Source organism: Nicotiana attenuata, chromosome 7 (genome assembly GCF_001879085.1).
Source record: "Nicotiana attenuata strain UT chromosome 7, NIATTr2, whole genome shotgun sequence".
NCBI lineage: Eukaryota > Viridiplantae > Streptophyta > Magnoliopsida > Solanales > Solanaceae > Nicotiana > Nicotiana attenuata.
In genome coordinates, this window is record NC_031995.1 from 79953249 (window position 1) to 79973192 (window position 19944).

A 19944-nucleotide genomic window follows, 5' to 3' on the forward strand; every position below is an offset into this window, starting at 1 on the left:
GGAGGATCCAAAAACAATATTGACAAAAAGATAACTAATGTTAACTTTTTAGAAATTATAGTCTGTTATTGAGGACTGATAATATTTTGTTTCTAATCAATGAGTTGTGTAATCTTTTAGATTAATGATCAATGTATGAATGGTTTTGCTGATAAATTAATAGTACTTAGTATTTTTTGGTATGATTGCTGGCCAAAATATCACGACAATACTAATTAATTTTCCTCCAGTTGAATTTTATAAGTTCCAAAGTTATGAGTTCGGAGGCTTATGTGTTTGGAAGTTTACGGGTTTAGAAATTATAAAGTTCGCCGTTTCAAAAGTTTAGCGGCTCGGAAGTTTATGAAATTTGTGGGTTCAAAAGGTTGTTGGTTCAAAAGTTTATGGCTTCATGTTTATTGTATTTAAATTATTGGTGAATACTCTTGAGAAGTTACTTTCCTTAATTTGCGTACCAAACACCGGAAAATAAATAAGATTACTACTTGTTTTCCAAAAAAATATTTTCTTGGAAAATATTTTCCGTTATACCAAACACACCCCATATGTTTGTCAGTTTTTTTGAATTTTTACTAAACATATATTCGTTTATTAAAATTTTATCTACAACTTTAACAAATTAAGATTGAAATACAAAAAACCCGAAAAAACCGACAAAATCGAACCAATCCAAACCGATTTAGTTGGTTTGGTTTGATTTTGATAAAATCCGAACCAACCCGGTCCATGTACACCCCTAACTATACTGATACAAGAATCTCGTATAGAAGGAATATCAGGAAGGACCGGACTACAATGGTCTATTGTACAACATGCTATTTCCACGGCTCGAATCAGTGACATTGTGGTCGCATGGCAGCAACTTTATCAGTTACGCCAAGGCTCCCCTTTTATTATATATAAGAAATATATAAATTTTATATAAATAATTTTACAGTTACTAAATATAAATAATTTTCATCATATTTGCCTGCAAATAAACCGAGATGACAGTTGATGGCTTAATTTTGGGATAAAAAACTTATTTTTAAGAAAATAATTAAGGAAAAAAAAAAAAGTGGATTCAGCAGTGGAGAGTATGCAGTAAGCAGAGAGCGGCTATAAATTGGATACAGAGAGAAAAAGCTAACACAGGGGAAGGTTGGGAAGGAGACATATCCCATCTGGGGAAAATCAAACTTAATTTCCTCAAATTTAGAAAAGGGGAATTATGGGAATTGAAATTCGACCCGCCAACAGTGACAGTGAAATTGGTAGTGCACCGGTGGTAGTTGGACTTCAACCATTTGCGCTAGTTGACCATATAGCTAAGGTTGATTGGTCTCTTCTCTCTCAAATTCCCGGCGAACGTGGTGGCTCCTTCCCTGTAATTCTCCTTTTCACTCTTTCTCTTGTTATTTTAATTCTCAATTTTCCTGTTTCTTGATTCCTGAATCCTTCTTAATTGCTTGTGATTTCTAAGTTTTGAGGATTCCATGATTTCATAATAAGAGATTGTTTATTGCCAATTGCTGCAAAATTGGATCTTTAAATCCACTGTCACTCGAACTAAGAAATATACATATTTTCAGCTAGCACTGTGTGTGTATGTGTGTTTGATTGTCCTTTTTTAGATGGGGAGTGGGACAGGGAATTTGGTAGCTGGATTTGATTGTTGTTGATTGAAGCTATCTATTGCTTTAAAATTCAATTGGGATTTGCATGGGGACGATGTTCGAAATCAAATTTAGAGTGATGTATTGCTATAACAAAGTCAGTGAGTAACAAGACAGGTAAAAACAGTATGAGACAAATAAGAGTCAACCTTTTTCCGATGAGGTTTTGATTTATCGCAGAATCCAAACAGCATCTTCTAAGTGAGATGATCTCGATTGTTCATATATCATAAAGTTTATATCTTTCATATGTGATTCTAGAATTCAACAGTATAAGTTGTTGATTGATTAAGTAACTTTTCCGGATTTTACTTCTACAGTCAAACTGAGACTGAAAACAGGGTTATATGGCATTCAGGATTGGACAGACACAGAGTTGAAAAAATGCATTTTCTCGGTCGAAAAATCTCCCTTTTCTCTAATCCATGTGGGTTTCATTTGTTCAAAAATTATGTTGTTGCATAGCTTACTGTTAACTCTACTTATATGCAAACAGTTCCAAGCTTGGATAAAGGATGAGGCCGGTAGTTAACGACAGTATAAAATAATCAAAACTATGATCTCAGAATACTGAATTTGCTTGAATGTGAAAGCTTATTGGATACAGAAGATTCTTATAGCAGACAGTTAAGGTGTAGTTGGTTGGCTTATCTTACCCTTAACTACTAACTAGGTGAGGCATAATAGTTAACTAAAAATGTGTCTGAAACTACAGGCCGTGAAATATTATGTTTGCTAGGAATGTCCTTAATTGTTTTAAAGAGGAGTCTGATTAACTAGTTCTAAGAGTTTTGCTTCTTTTTTCATTTGTTTTCCTTTGTTAACTGAAGGTTGCAGTTGAGGAGTTGAAGCATATACTCAACGAGCTGAATTCTCATATCCTTCCTTCTACTGATGATGAATCTCCATTGAAGACCATAGCTGGGGGCAGTGTTGCAAATACAATTAGAGGGTTGGCTGCTGGCTTTGGGATTAGTTGTGGGATCATTGGGGCTTGTGGTGATGATGAAGAAGGTAAATTATTCATGAGCAACATGGGCTTTTACAAAGTGGATATCTCGAGATTGAGATTGAAGAATGGAACTACAGCTCAGGTGAACATATCTGTTGGATATTAGGATTCTGTAAATAGATAATTCCCGCGTACTCAAAACTATGACTTTCTGATGTACAGTGTGTTTGTCTGGTTGATGAAATTGGCAATCGTACAATGCGTCCCTGTCTGTCTAGCTCTGTGAAAGTTCAGGTACCTCCCACTTTTATCTCGTCAAATTTACTGGTGACTAATGATTCTAATGACATGCAAAATATTAAACAAAGTGTTCTTAAGCATATCTTATTATTTCCTTGCATATCAGGCAGATGAACTGAAAAGAGAGGACTTCAAAGGTTCCAAGGTGAGGATTCCCTTATTTGATATTCTGAACTCTTGTTTGCTTCTTGAAATTCTTGTCTCCGTCATTTTTTATAAATATTACGATGTTGCGTTTGTACCTAGTAACTTGAGTTCTCGTATCCATTTATGAAATCTGTTTAGTATCTACCTCAAACTTGCGTTTCCTGTTATTACTTGCTGGAGGACAACTCTGTGAAATTGGTAGCATTTAGTATTTCTTACTTATTTGATTTTATTTTGTTACAGTGGTTGGTGCTGAGATATGCCATACTGAATATAGAAGTTATTAAGGCAGCCATCAAAATCGCAAAGGAAGAAGGCCTTTTCGTTTCGCTAGATCTAGCCAGCTTTGAGGTAATTGTCCACATAGACTACGTGGGAATTTCATTAATTGCTTTGAGTTTTTGAAGCGGAACGATTATCTGTCTTCTCAAATGATACGGAGATCTTATTTCATACTCTGCATTTGAGCTGTCTGTAGAAAACAAATTTCCCGAGATAACAATTGGAGACGCTTAAAAATAACACTAGTTTGAATGGAACTCATATTACTTCATTTCTGTTGAAATGTGTCTAATCTTTTCTGTTATCAGTAATAGGATTTGTGATCTTTTTTATTTTTTATTTTGGTGCCTTTCTGATATTCGTAATATATGGCAGATGGTGAGGAAGTTTAAATTACCTCTAATTGAATTACTGGAGTCGGGAAATATAGACCTTTGCTTTGCAAATGAGGATGAGGCAACTGAGCTGCTAAGGTGATTACCTGTCCTTGGATTGAAACTGAGATATTATATTATTGAAATATAACGGTCATGCAGTTCATGCAAATGAAGCTCCATGTCTTTTCAACATTTGGTGCAGAGGTGAAGACAATGCAGATCCTGAGGCAGCACTTGAATTTCTAGCTAAACATTGCAAGTGGGCTGTTGTAACCTTAGCGCAAAATGGGTGCATGGCAAAACATGGGAAAGAGGTATCTCTTATCCTTCCCACTTGCAGCCCATCTTTAAAGTAAAATGCTTGGAAAAGGACCTTTTTCTGTATGTGCATTGCGTCACCGAAAGATGGTGAAAATCCTTTTTTTTTTCAAATGCCCCAACTTAGTGATTCTTTGTCATTCTTATAGTAGGTTTGCTAGCAAACTTAACAGCATGTTGTCGCTGTACTAGTAACTTGGTGTTTGTTTGGTTAATAAAGATGAGGTTTTATTTTGGTTTTCAGTTAGTCCGTGTTCCAGCAATTGGCGAGACAAAAGTAACAGATGCTACAGGTGCAGGAGATCTCTTTGCAAGTGGGTTTTTGTATGGATTGGTACGAGGGCTGCCACTGGAGGAATGTTGTCGGGTGGGTTCTTGCAGCGGTGGATCTGTGATCCGATCTCTCGGGGGCGAGGTATCTCCTGAAAACTGGCAATGGATGTACAAACAAATGCAGACTAAAGGAATCTCCATTCCAGAGCCAAGCAAATGCCTGTTGTGAGTCTTATGACATAGAAAAGTGATTTTGTATTGTCGTCACGAGGTTTCTTTTCCCTCCAGCTGAAATCCTCTCCATTCCCCTATCCTCTCCTTCCTTCCCCCCTCCCACTCAAAAAGAAAAAGGACAAAGGAAAAAAGGAAAAAAGAGCAGCACTGTATTTTTTAAGTGCCTACTCCTGCTGATTTGACTTTTCAAGAAGATATGTTGAACGAAGTTCATATTATTGAATCTAGATCTCCAATTTAAATCAAATATCGTGATGCATACACTGCCTTGAAACTTGCCATAGAGCAGAGAATCAAAGCTTGTACCCCTTCTTCCCGCTTCTCTGAGATGTAGCTCGATGAACTTGATTGAACCTCGTGTGTACTCTCCCATGACCAGAACATGTATCTTCCTTTTTATAACGAGCTATAGAAATGATATTCAAGTAGAACGGTGGTTCTCTAGACTCGAACGGATGCATTTTTCTTTCTTTTTAACTTTTTTGGCAGTGAGGAATGGCCCATGGGTGCGATTGGTATTGCGCTTAAGTGATATAAGGTGAAGTTTTGATCACTAAACTAAAGCTCATTCAGCAATTTGCATAACGAGAAATTTGCCTAAGTAGTAAATATAAGATGAAGTTGAAATCTCTAAACAAAAGCCCATACGGAGATTTGCATAACAAGAAATTTATCCGTCCATTGGTCCGAAATAAGAGAAAATAATTGTAATCTATGTAAGCAACAATGGAAAGAACAAATAGAAAAAAGCAAATGAAGATTGTCTATATCGAAGACCAACGCAGAATCACTCGCTTAATTATGGAATAACTCACAAGCCCCACCAAGTAAGGTCGCGCTGATGATTGATGGCATTGCATCTGGAGTTGATGAGAAATCATAACCATTCACAGAAGTAGCCCAGATTGATGTTATTACAACGATGAAAGTCCCAATACGTTGTATAGCTCTCACTCAAGATAAGGAATTCAAATATAGAGCTAACTGACACCTATTTTTTGTTTTTGAAGGCACTATGGAAATTTATCAATATATCCCATTAACTTTACCTATTATTTTTTGTTTTTGAAGGCACTATGGAAATTTATCAATATATCCCATTAACTTTACCTATTGGAAGAAGTTATAGACTATGGCCTCATTTGTTTTTTTTAAGATTAAGACGTCTGAATCTGAACACATATCTGAATATTAAAATGTGTATTTAGATTAAAACATCTGAATTTGAATACGCATAAACGTGGTTGGTGGTGGTTTTGGTTGATGGTGGTGGTTCTGGGTAGTAGCTAGTGGTGATTGATAGCAATAGCGATTATAGTTGAGGATAGTGGTGGTGCATGGTGAATGTTAATAATGATGGGTGGTGGCGATGGTTGTGGTGTTGATTTGTGATTGAGGAATGTGATGGTGGGGGGTGGTAGTTTATAATGATGGGGGATGCTGGCTATGGTTGATGATGATGATGGGGTGATTGGTTGTGGTAGTTGAGGTGGGCGAGTGTGTGGTTGTGGTTGAGAATGATGGTGGTGGGTGTGATAGGTGGTGGTAGTGGCGGCGGCTATGGATAAGGATGGTGCTGCTGGTGGTGATAGTTGATAATAGTAGACAGTGGGAGTAATGAATGTGGATGATAGCATCTTAATGAAATTAGGTCTCTGTTATGGATCTTAATCATACAGACCTATTCAGACTCATTAAGTGATTGTAAAGTAAAAATAAATAAACACACTTAATGATTAAGATCTGAATGATTAAAATTCAGACTTTAAAAATAAATACACTTAATATATGAGATATAAATGATTAAGATTTAGACCTTCATTATGTAAACATATGAGGCCTATGTCGACATTTGTAATTACTGCATTAACTTCGGATATCATGAAAACAAATTACAATTATACTGCACAAGTCGATCACTAAAATGAATCGAGTAGGTAATACCTCAAGGTGTTTAGTTTTATTTATGAGGTTCTCTGGCGACAGTTATAATCTGAAATTTGATGAGAAACCAATTGCAACATACATGTGACTGGTAGTAGAGGTAAACTACTTGGTATGTAAAACTGCAAAGGGGTCGGTCAGCTTGTTTCTGTACCACATGGAGGTAACATGCGCGTCTAAGAAGTACACACATTCTTTTCCTTTTATATATAACTTCCTCAAACTTATGAATTAAACTTGACGATAAGCTCTCATTCAATCATAGTCGGAAGTTTCCCTCACCTCCAAGCTCGCGTGGACACAAACGAACTAATACACCACCCCTACCTCAAAACCTCTACAGTTTAGTCGACAGTCGTCATTTCGTCTGACAGTTGCTGACAGAAGAAAATGAAATGTGCTTAACAAAGAAAAACACAGAGGAAAGAGAGAGAGAAAGAGAGAGAGAGACAGAGACAGAGAGCTCTCCAACCCGACAAAGTCATTTAAACTGTTTATAGTTCAACTTCAGAAGCATGAGCTTTGACATGTTTGGACCAAAGTAAAGCATGATTGCATAATAAAATATCCAAGCAGAAAATATTACCCATTGTGCCACACAAAATCTCAATATTCTAACACAAGAAATCTCTGAATATGAAAGAAGTGAGGCCTAAAGGAGGACATAACATCATCAGATATCCATTGGGGCAGCTCCTTGATCAGCAGGGGCGCCCTCTTCAGGTGCTGCTGCTGGTTCATCACTACCAGCTTCCTCTGGGGCAGCAGCAGGAGCTTCTTCACCAGCTATCTCAAATTCATTGATCAATGCCTGTATTGTTTCCTTGTCCAACATATGGAAAGCCTCTCCTACTCCAACCACTGCGACCGTGCAATTGGAGCTTGTTAATTTTTCTCCTTGCAAAGTTTCTCTCAGTGCAAAGAGTGCATCCTTAAGCAGGCTTTCCCGTGAAGAGTCCATGAAAGTCTCAAACCTACGTTCCAAGTAGGTTTTGGCAGCTTGTGATCGAGATCCAATGGCAAAAGCTTGATACTCGAAGTAGTTACCACTAGGGCAGTTGTAATAAAGGTGAGCACCAGACTCATCCAGCCCACCAACAAGCAGGCCAACACCATAAGGCCGTTTCCAGGATCGTTGAGTGCAGACCTGCCACACAAGTGAATGTTAAGATGATATTGAGCAAGGAAGAGGCATCAACTTTCAAATCAGACAGTTAGCCTCGTATACCAATAACAAAAATTCGTTCCGTCAATAGATCATCCTGACAAATTGAGGGAAACAGCAACATATAGCTCAATATCCACCGGGACATGACAAAGGACTAAAAAGAATTTTAGTTTTTCTTCAGCTCTCCTCCATGAACTAGGGCTTTGCACATTCTCCGTAGTGAAGAGCTAAAAGAACCTTGTTGACTTTTCTGTTTCTTTACTCGAACAGAACTGTTCGAACATCAAGAATACCAGCTATCATCTAAGAGCTGAGCTCTACTTTTTCCTTCTGTAAGACATTTTGGGACAAATTATAGAAATCCTATATCAGGCACCACACAGCTGGTGCAACCTATCATCGTAACACCCGATAAAATTGTGCATAAATAAGAAGTTCAGAGCTTCCCAAGACCACATGCTTTCTTGAGAAGAGCTAGAGGAGTCTTTTTTTTATACATATAAGGAAGCTAGAGGAGTCCTCTTATTATTATTTGACATGAGCTAGTAAAAGAAAAGGGCAGAAAGAGCTTGATGTAACCTTACTCTGAATCGTTAAAGCAGAAAGAATATGACAATTGTCTACACATCAAGGCTTGTAAAAATGACTTAAAATTAATGCCACCAATTTTCTTTGCGGCCCTCTAGTTTTAACAGTTGTCGGAACACAACTTATTCCACAAATCTAAGAAGGTATCATTGCAAATTGGTTAATTAAGCCATACACTACTTAGTTCATCTTTTATCCCGTGCATGTCTATATTTCTTTTACCTCTATGGGAGATTTCTAGAGTTCGCGGAATTAAGTGCAAATTTCAGAATCCTCAGATTTGGACGTATGTGAACAGTAAAACCTCAGGACCTACTTGAATTGCAGAATTACCAACAGTTAGCAATAAGAAAAATTTCAAGGAGTGCCTGCAATAATAAAATCATGGCCTCAAAAAACCACAACTTAAGGCTACAGTGAAGTTTTACACTGCAAAATCCATTCCATATTTTCTAAACACGAAAAGTAGAAATTTCTAGCTGGTGAGTTCTAAAATGTACAATACTTTTCCATAAGACAGAATAGGCAGCATATAGTAGGTACCTAATTCAAATAGTCTGAATTACACTGTACTTCCTTACGAGAAGATTAAGAATGATCACTTATGATAACAGCTTGAATAACACTAGCTATTACGCCTAGGCCACACATTGCAGCAACTCATTTATTACGATGTTCCCTCATTTGGCATAGTATCTAATTTCCTCAAGAACATATATTGATATCTGACAGGAAAATCCAACGATCTTATACCCAGTTTTACACCAAAGAAAAGGCACATTTAATTACTCTAGAGGTAGCACTTCATATTATGGCACCTTATTTGCAAAGTGGAAGTGGTAAAAAGTTTGGGCAAGCCGGGCTATAATGTGACTATGATGCAACTCCAGGAATGACAAATGCATGTGCAAACAATTAAAGTGCATCAGCGTTAACGGGAGTTGTCCAACAGTAAAATAGAATGGTAACTAGCTCCAAATAGATTGCCCAAGAAAAAGCATAGCACCTATAAGCTTCAAATATGCAGCAATTGGCAAGTAGTTTTCTTCCATTCAAAGTTTCAAACTGAATATGGATATTTGACAAGTGAAAAACAAACATAAATTAATTCTAGGACCACGCAAGAGTATTTACAACAAAACCTACTTAGTCAATGGAGCAATAAAAGCGTTCAAGCTATTACCAATCTGTTGAATGGTCACTCGCTAAAGCTCGTGTCTACCGTTTCAATAACTATATCAGATAAGTAATACTTTTGGCATTTTAAGAATCTAGGGAGCCGGACCTAAATCTTTTACGGTGCAATCTTCCTATAGTTGCATAGTTGAGAAAACTGCTCTATTACTGAATATATTAGGAGAGCAGCACGCAAGTATACCAAGAGAATACGAAATAGGAACACGGACATCGATAACCTTCATGCTAAACCAAATTAAGTTACGTCTCATTGCATTGAAGTTGTGACTCAATGTCACTGGCAATGGGAGGAAAGCAAGGAAGAAATGAAAATTTTTGAACAAATTCCTCCTCCGCCTCCCACCCTTTTTCTTAGAACTATTGCTTATTTGTTCACTTTGTAAGTAAAAGAGAGGCACAGCTAGAGATAATGAGCGAGAAACTACTAGCCAAAAGGAACACAAACACTTCAATTCAACAAATGATACTAATACTATACGACAAGAGCTTGAGAAAAATCCAACTAGTAATGAATGAGAAACTACTAGCCAAAAGGAACATAAACACTTCAATTCAACAAATGATAATAATACTACACGACAAGAGTTTGAGGGAAAATCCAACTTGTTTTCCCCAGAAGGGAAATTCTGAAACCAGAACACTAGTTCCCCCTTCGAACCAAGCTAAAATCAGAGGTGGATCCAGGAGTTTAAGGCAGTGGATATAGAGTACCACAGCACCAACTACTCCTTTGTGACAGTTAATGCAAACAAAAAATCATAAATTTCCAATCCAAAGTTGTTTCCTTAGATATCTATAGCTCTGCACCCGCTGCCAAAACCTTGCATTCTGCGCATGACTAAAACCCTAGCCCCTCAATTTCAACAGCGCAACAGAAGAATTCAGCTCATCAGCAAATAACAAACCGTAAAAAAGCAATCATTTAAGCAGATATCAGATACAAAACAACTTAGGGTTTTGAGAAAGAGCGAACCTGAGCTTTATCAGCGAGCTGAACAACAAGGCGGCCTACAGGCAACGGCGACTCATAAGCGTAACTATAATTAATGCACTCATTACGCATATAACGAGAAAGTACACGGCCGTCGGCAGTAAGTCCGGCGATTGCAACTCCGATGTGGTCATCAACTTTGAAGATCTTCTTCTGGTGAGAGGATAACTCGGAATTCGCCTTATTAACGCACGCGAGAATCACGTGCGTCTTCGATCTCAAACCTATTGCCGCTGAACCTTGCTTCACTGCCTCCATTGCGTACTCTACCTGAAATAGCCTCCCCGCCGGTGACCATGTCGTCACGTCGGTATCGTACTGGTTTCTGAACATTCTGTTTGTCAAATGTTAGGGATTATAAAACGATGTCGTTTTTTGGAGTTTGGAATCACACACTGTGTGCAATGCGAAGCTCCTTTAATGGAGTTGGAGAGTGAAAGCTTTGAGTTGTCTTTTCTTTTTCTTCAAGGCAAGAGTGAAGAATTGGGTTTTTTCTTCAAAACCCGACAAGTAATTAGGGCCGTCATCATCATGGGCCATCTGCTTAATTGGATGGCCCAATTACGGTTATTATGAAGGAATTTTTATCTCCTATAGCAAAGATTAACATTTTATTTATTTTAAATAAATATCATTTAAAAAATTTATATTCTATAGATACCTTTTAATATTTATAGCAAAATATCTAATTTTGGTTACCTCCTACTACTAAGCCACTAAATACGTTATTCAGTTACAATATTTTCTTTCTCTCTCTACTTTGATACAACTTTTACCTCAAATTTCTCATAAAGAGCTCTCCAATTTCTTGACCCACCATCGCCATTCTTCTTCCTCCATATGGAATATTAAACCCTAAACCCTTCAGTTGTAAAGCTGAAAGCCGATGGTTCTCCAGAAAGCCTTTCACTCGAGAGATAGAAAGCTGAAACGGGGAGCTAATGTCTTGGTATTCCTTCAAAGACAGTCTTTGATTTCCTGTGTGTAATAATAAGAATGTTGGATGTCATACATCCAAACTCAAACTCACAAACAAAATCTATATCTTACTAAAAGCCATGTCTTTTATGTGCCAAAGGAAGCTAAAGAACGGATTAAGCTATGCCTCCTATCGACGACGGCGTGTGAACAGTGATATTCTGGGTTCTTGCTCGAAGGCGGATTCGCCGGAAATTAGGGTTTGTTCTTGTACAAAGACGACGGAGTATGGGGCTGAGCAACTTGATTTTCTGTTAATATATTTTAATGTTTTTTCAACGTATCACGCTGTATTTTCATATATTTTATTGTATTCATTGTCTTTTTTTTCATTGTAATTCAATGTATCTCATTGTAGTCCATGTATTTCATTGTATTCACTATCTTTTTTTTTATTGTATTTCAATGTATCTCGTTGTATTCTATGTATTTCATTGTATTCACTGTCTCGCTATACGCCATGAATATATTCATATGTTTTTTTTAATTAATATAATTTATGTATTCAGATGTATTATATAATTTCTCTGAAGATTGCTATGTTTTGGGGGTATTTTTCGGTTGAGAATCTTTTTTATAACTGAAAATACAAAATTTGTGTGTATAATTGAGTTTGTTGAGTTATATTAGGAGTCTATTATGTTAATTGATTCACTTTCCATTTTAAAAATAGTGTAATCCCCTATTTCACGCCGTGAATACAGTCGAATACGGTCGAATACAATAATATGTCCAGCTGTAATCCCATGTTTCACTCCATGAATACAGTCGAATACACTCGAATACACCAACTAATTAGCTGGACTTCCCTGATTCACGCCTATTTTTGCTACTGTATTCATGAATACAATAGCTTAAATACATCAAATACATCTTATAACCACAGAAAAGGTATCTATAATTCGTAATATATCAAATGGTATCTATAGATGGCTAATTACTACTAAAAGATAGTGCTTTATGAAAATTTCTCTACTATGAATGGGCTGGAGATGGAAAGTATGGTCCGGTATCTTGAAATTGACTGGATCCAAATCGAAGTCCTTTTTTATTTTTATTATTTATTTATTCTTCATGGAAGAATTAAGAGGAATTTTCATAAACCACTATAGTTTAGAGCCTAATAACTACAATTTACGTAATTAGCATTCATAGCTATTATTCAATTATTATTAACTTGTATCAAACGCGCAACAAATACAACTTGTGTTAATTATATTCGTTCGCGCAATTGTATTTATTCGTGCAATGAATACAATATGTATCAATGTAACCAAAGCAAAATACAAAGGTGTATACAAAGGATACAACTTGTATACGTATTTGTTCGCGCAACAAATACAACTAAGGTGAAATATAGAAAAATAAAATGTTCTTGTTAAGATTCGAACTCAAGACCTTTGCTAGCTAAGTAGACGCTCTAACCAACTAAGCTATGAGAGCTTATTTTTCTCATATTTCAGTTCAGAACAATTTATCTCTTATTCAATGGATTTGATATACAATTTAAATATAGCTACAATAGTAAATTCGTTAAAAGTATAGCTACGAATGATAAATACAATGTAAAGTTTGATGTATCGCATAATTTTTTCAAGAATTAACCTAAATAGTAGTTCACCCAACTGCTTATAAATGGGTTGGAGATGGAAAGTATGGTCCGGTATCTTGAAATTGACTGGATCCAAATCGAAGTCCTTTTTTATTTTTATTATTTATTTATTCTTCATCGAAGTCCTTCATATATATATATATATATATATATATATATATATATATATATATATANTATATATACGCGCGCGCGCGTATAATCAATATATAATTCGTATGTACCGGCTAGGAAAAGTAACACGTGAATACGACTGACTATTTGTGTAAAGATTCCGTAACGACCCGACCGAACGTTTTGTGTAATTGCGCCCCGATTCCCCTTTTTATACTTCACACGCGTGTGTTTATGATTTTATGACTTGTGGGGTTGGTTAGTTTTATTCCTGGAAGCTTTCGGGTTGAATTGGACCCTTTGATTCTTGACTTAGAAATTTAAATTAGAAATGTACTTTGACTTTTATGAAAACAACCCCGGAACAGTATTTTCACTAGATTCGCATTGTGATTTTCAAACTTGGGCGTATGCCCGAAATTGATTTCGGAAGTCCGTAAATTAATTTATGTTATTTTGTCAAAGTTTGGCAATTTGAAGTTGAAAAGTTTGACCGTAGGTTGACTTTTAGCTATCGAGCTTGGATTTTGAATTTGGGACTTGGAATGGGTCCATTATGATATTTAGAACTTGTCTGCAAAATTTGGTTGCATTTTGGAGTTGATTTAATAGGATTCACGGGTTTAGTTGAAATTCTAGATGTTCTTGAAATTTACTTTGAAACTTATGCGTTTTAGTGTTCGCTTCATAGTTCTAGATGTTAATTTTTGTATTTTGGTCGCGCGAGTGAGTTCGTATGATATTTTTAGACTTGTGTGGATGTTTGGTTTGAAGTACCGATGGCTCAGATGAGTTTCGGACATGTTTCGGAATGGATTGCATTAAAATTTAACTATTGGTGTTGTTGGTGCCCAGTTATCGCAATTGCGAGCACCAGCCTCACAATTGCAAAAGTGATAGTGGGGCTCAGATGCCGCAATTGCGACTTCCTATTCGTGTTTGCGAAGTCAGCTTGTTTTTTACTCTGTTCGCTTTTGTTAGGATCACAGCTTCGCAATTGTGAAGCCTCTTGTCGTAATTGCAATGATGAAGGAGGCTATCAGGGTTCGTAAATGTGAGCCTTGGTCCGCAATTGCAAGGGTTCGCAAATGCGAACCCTGTGTCGCAAATGCAACAACTGTAGCTGGTACAAAGGGCTGGGAGTCGGGATTCCTTCTCTCATTTTAGAACCCTAGACTCGGTAGCAGGCAGTTTAGATAGGAGATTTGCATCTCCAAACTTTGGGTAAGTGATTCTAATCTATTTCAAATCATATTCCATCAATATATCTTAGATTTTAATATCAAAATCATGTGAAACAAAGTGAAAATTTGTGAAACTTTGCCAAAGATTGAAAAATAAGAATTTTAGTTTTGAGAGTCGATTTGGACTCGGATTCTAAAACTAATCACATATATAAACTCTTGGGGTCATGGGTAGTCGGAATCTACCATTGGACCCGGGTTTTGACTGGCATTCCCCAAGTTGACTTTTGTTGACTTGAAAAAAGTGTAAAGATCTTAGCTTTATGTATTGTAATTAATTTTCCTTTGGTTAGATTTGAGCTGTGTGGAGGCGAATTTTAGGGGGAAAGCTATTTTCGCGGGTTGAATTGGCCTAGTTGAGGTATCTTGCCTAATCTTGTGGAGGGGGGAGGGGGGACTACCCCTTAGGATTTGGGATTTATTGTATCTTTTGTGCTATGTGAAAGCTGTGTACGCAAGGTGACGAGTGGGTACACGGGTTGTACTTGGTATTTGACCGATTTAGGCTACTTAGACTTCCATGCTTTAATTGAATTGTCGTATCATGTACTAAATTCTCATAGTCAACCTATTTTTACTTGCGTTAGTCTATTCTTATATTCCTTAAATGATTTCGTTAACACTTGTTCTACCTCTTAATTGACAAATTGCTCTCATGCTTTAGTTGAGCTTGTTGCCTCTATTATTGTTATATGTTATCTCCTCCAGTGTTGATTATCGTTATTTGAAGTTATTGATCATGTTATCTCTTTCATTGTTGATTATCATTACTTGAAGTTATTATTCATGTTATCCCTTTCACTGTGGATTTTCATTATTTGAAGTTACTGTTACACATTATCTCTTCCATTCTGAGTTATTCTTATTTAATATTGTGGTTATACATTATCTCTCTCAATGTTGAGTTGTTGGTGTTGAAGTTGTGAAAGCCATTATCACGTTGCGGCTATTGTTATTGTTGAGACATCTTCCTTGTTGAGCATTTTACATTCATTGTTGTTGTTGATATTCTTATACACGTTGTGGTGAAGCCATGGGCTATTATTGTGGAAATATTGATATTGTTGATTGTTGGCAAGTTATGATATATGGGCACTCTGGTGCGAGTTATTATTGTGATATGATATTGACGCTCATATGTCGGTATAAGGCTTGGTGTTAATGTGCATGCGGCGGCATAAGGTGGGACTTATGTGAGTGTTGCTTATGGGGGAACTACGTGAAGCACACGACGTCATAAGGTGAGCTAAAGTGCGTGTAGCTATCTCGGGCAAAAATGTTTTCAAAACTGTTTAATGTAAGGCTCACGCGGCAGTATAAGGAAAGATTGTGATTCAAATTAAGAAAAGTGAATACGAGGCGGTACCTCGATTGTGATTCTTGATTTATACAAGGCGGTACCTCGATTGTGATTCTTTTTGTACACGAGGAGGTAGCTCGTTGTGATTCTGGTTGTTTATCTCGTGTTGCAAAGAGTTTTGGTGGGACATTTCTTGTTGTTTTGGTTCTTCCTTGTTCTAGCAGATGTTGTCCATATATTATCATTGTGTTTCTCTTTAGTTGCTTCCTTTATGTTATTTTCATGCTCAAATTTCGACATTTGTTCATGATATTAACTTGTTTCGCATCAGTTATTTCTCCGTCTTCCATTATGATTCCTTCTTATATTTTGATATTGTTTATTTATATCCCATTAGGTGTCGTGACCTGACCTCGTCACTACTATATCGAGGTTAGGCTTGATACTTACTGGGTGCCGTTGTTGTGTACTATTAGTACTATACGATTCTGCACATCTTTTTGTGCAGATTCAGGTACGTCTACCTGTGTCGGATGCTAGAGTTGATTTGAGTAGCTGCTCTTGGAGACTTCAAGTATACTTGCTCTAGTCCGCAAGCCTCGAAGTCACCTTCTCATGTTTTACTTCCTATTGTATTTTCATTCATGCAGTGATGTAGTAGACACTTTAGTATTGCTCTGTAGAGCTTATAACTCAGTTTCGCCAATTCTGGAAAAGTATTTGTTGAGATCCTATTTCAGGAGTTTATATCAATTTATCGTACTTGTTTTAATATTTTGTTGATTATTTCTGTCACGTATTATCAAATGTTAGGCTTACCTAGTCGTAGAGACTAGTGTCATCACGACATTCTATAGAAGGAAATTGGGGTCGTTACAGATTCCTTATTCATGATTGGGAGGGAAAGTGCACAAACAACCATGTTTTGGTCCTCCATTTAAATAATAGCCGAAATTTACAACTTTAGAATATTGGGCTTTTAATCGCAGGTATGAAATTTGAGTGCGATTCTAGTCTAAATTTAAGATTTGGCATAGCCTAATTTCAGACCCGAAGGTTTGATTTAAAGTTTTGGTTTAAGTAATTTAAACTTCAGACCTTCAAGTATGAAATTAGGCTATGAAAATTAAAAACTTTAGACTCAAATATTGAAAAAGAAAAGAAAGAGTAGCGACACTTTTAAATTCGCCAAAATTGGCTAAATTTTAAATTTATTTATAATCTATAAATAATAGGAGAGGCAAGGAAAGATTATGATGACAAGTGGCATAATTTAAGTTGACATGTGTACTTTTTTGGACAATTCTCCAATTTTATTGGAGTTTCAAAATTTATTTAAAAAATCTATTTATTAATGCTGGCAGTAATATATTTCGAATTTTTTTTATCTTGAAAAAAGGTAAAAACTTTAAACTTGGCAGTTAATTTCTGCCAATTCCAAAAGTTTTATTTTGAATTTTTAGAAAAAAGTTGAAAAGTTCAAACATGGCAGTTAATACCTATTGTAAAAATCTCTAAACCACGTTTCTTTTTACAAAAAATTCCAAAAGTTTAATTTTGAACAATATTTATTGCTCTTTACACAAATATATAAAAAAGAAACAAATAAAAATAAAACACCCCAAAATTTAATCACATAATTCCCACTACCTCCACCCCAAAAGGAACGACCGCATAATTTCCAAACGTGGGATTGGCATAACAATTCACCACGTTCTCCACTTCTCCTTATGTCGTTTGTTCTTCAAAATATTTTTTCATTCTCTCCTTACTCTGTTCTGAATAAAATTCTTACTACAAATTTTGAAGGATAGAAGATACAGTGTCAAAAATCTTTCTGATATATTGGAAGATACACTTTCAAAAGTCTCAACTTCCCGTAGATTTCATGATTCTTCTTTTATTTGGTATATCTGTGTGCATGTACATATTGAAGGTATCTCCATGGCCAACGAAAGAAGCTCCCAAAAAGTCACGATATGGAGATCAGTGTTAGTGAGGAAGAGAAAGACAATTTTATGTGAGTATTATTTATGTCAAAGTGATAATGTTTATTTGGGTATTTTTCACTCTGCTTGTGTATCAACTTTTGAATCTATTTTCCATTCTTAAAGTCCAAATATGATTGTTCAGCCCACAATGTCATTAGGGTTCATAGTTCTATGATCAGAAGATATTTCTTTTCTTAAGAAAAAAAATATAGTTATTATGATGATTTCATAATGATGAAGATTGATTTCACTGACAGTAAATATTGATAAGTAAGTAATTTGAAGTAACACATTCACAGTTTACTCCAAATATCACAAAAAGGAGGAAACTGTGCGAGAATTAATTTTTGAAGTCGGATAAAAAAATATGAAATTTCTAAAGTAGGATGCCAAAATTGAAAGAGTTGGCAGGCGTTTGGCCTATCTTGAGTTTTTTTTCATTATTAACTCATTCTCTATCTTAAGTGGTAAATTCTATGAAGGCTCATTCGTCAAGTTGTGCATGCTTATAGCCCGCAACTCTGAATGTTGCCAAAACAATAAAGGGCTCAACTATAGTTGCTTTTGGATTGGGAGTTGTAGGCTTTGTTGTGAGACTTCTTATTGCTAAATTGGTTGCATCTCATTTTAACAGGTTGCAAAAGGAACAAACATTGCAGGGGCTTCAAGAATTATTGGTATTGATTTGAATACAAGCATATTTGAGCTAGGTAAAATATTCAAATCTGTGTGCTCTTAGTTCAACAATAAAATTTATAATTTTTCTATCTGTTGACCTTTGTTTCTATCGTAAGTCATCCTTTTGTTGATGATGGTAGACAAATAACTGCTGAAGCTACAAATGTAGTATTTAAAAAAGTTTTTTCGAAATTTAATCTGACATTTATTGAGGAGATACGTTTCTTCTGTTACTTTTAAACTATTTAATTACTAAGATTTTCTTTAGATGATAATGTCTTTTGTATGCATTGTTTTATTTAGCATGTTGAAAGAAACCGTGATCCGCTTGTGATGTTGGAAAGAGAACTTCTAGAGCTACAATTTATACAAAAATAAGGTTAACATTCTTTGTGAATTAAGTTATGAATTTCAGACATGGTTTTTACAGCTTTGTGCGTCCTCACCAAAAAATTCATATCTCTTTGCAGATACGTTAAAACTACGCTCCGCTTATGCCGCTAGAAAGAAGACTTCTGAAACTACAATATCTATAATAATCAGGTCCAAATTCTTTGTACATTTATACAGATATTCTTTTTAACTCAGTTATGAATTTCTGCAATTCTGATTTTTACAGCTTTGCACGCTCTGACTAAAATAATTATATCTCTCCAACGGCATGTCGAAATTATGATCCGCTTATGCCGTTGGAAAGAGGACTTCTGAAACTACAATTTATTAAAAAGTTAGATATAAATTCTTTGTAGATTTATACAGATATACTTTTAAATTCAATTATAAATTTCTGGAACTATAATATATACAAATATCAGGTTTAGATTCTTTGTATATTTATACAAATATTCTTTTAAACTCAATGTTGAATTTATGTCATATATGGTTCTATTTCTTTTCCTCTTATGAGTAGTTAAGAAACATCTGTAGTTGGTCACTCTATGACTTGTTGAATTTACTGTTTATGATTCAGTATTTTCATAAATAAATATATCTTCTCTTAAATTTACTACTTTTGTTGCTAGGATTGATGAACCAACTGGGAAAAGAGTTGCTGAGGTGATTTCTGACACAATTATCAACCAGCTCCCACCGTTCCATCGGATAATTTATCCTTATTGATTGCACACCATCGTTGAATAGCTGTTTCATTTCCTTTTCATCCATCCTTAGAGCCTTTGGCAATTGACATGGGATGATCATTGGTAGGCTCTTGATTTAATTGCAGTATGCTTCCATGATATTCCTACATTTTGAAATTATCAATCATGATCACCTTGAAACTATACAATCATCAAACCACATTTATCATCTAAAAGTAGTAACACGATGTTTGCATTCCACGTGACAGAAAGATGAGCATCAAGATTATCAGCAAATTGTGTTAGAATCATCTCTTATATCTAACCATTACTATATAAATAGAATATGCATAAAAGTAAAGAAGAACAGAATAGGATATGACATAACCATTCGGCAAAAAAAGCTTCTAAGTAATGAAAGCTTCAAATCTTAATGCACCACTTTTCAGATGGTGTGTTTTGTGAAAGTGTTGACAAATGGGACTCTTTCTATATTTTTTCAATACAAATATTTTTATTTCT

At 35.6% G+C, this 19944-nt stretch overlaps 2 protein-coding genes and 1 long non-coding RNA gene across 3 annotated transcripts; 2 read left to right on the forward strand and 1 right to left on the reverse strand.

Annotated features, from left to right (window-relative positions):
• On the forward strand, positions 1060–4966 carry LOC109229359 (uncharacterized sugar kinase slr0537). Its single transcript, XM_019394777.1, has 8 exons — positions 1060–1366; positions 2486–2749; positions 2830–2901; positions 3014–3052; positions 3298–3405; positions 3712–3809; positions 3916–4027; positions 4276–4966. The coding sequence occupies exons 1-8, from the start codon at positions 1211–1213 to the stop codon at positions 4531–4533; spliced, it is 1107 nt and encodes a 368-aa protein (XP_019250322.1). The 5' UTR covers positions 1060–1210; the 3' UTR covers positions 4534–4966.
• On the reverse strand, positions 6941–10907 carry LOC109229360 (proteasome subunit alpha type-1-B-like). The gene is made up of 2 exons (XM_019394778.1): positions 10409–10907; positions 6941–7629 (listed from the first exon to the last, which is right to left on the reverse strand). Exons 1-2 carry the CDS (start codon positions 10757–10759, stop codon positions 7156–7158), a joined length of 825 nt encoding a protein of 274 aa, XP_019250323.1. The 5' UTR covers positions 10760–10907; the 3' UTR covers positions 6941–7155.
• LOC109230554 lies at positions 18651–19646 on the forward strand. The gene is made up of 3 exons (XR_002068668.1): positions 18651–18722; positions 18814–18886; positions 19366–19646. It is a non-coding gene; the product is annotated as an uncharacterized LOC109230554 (long non-coding RNA).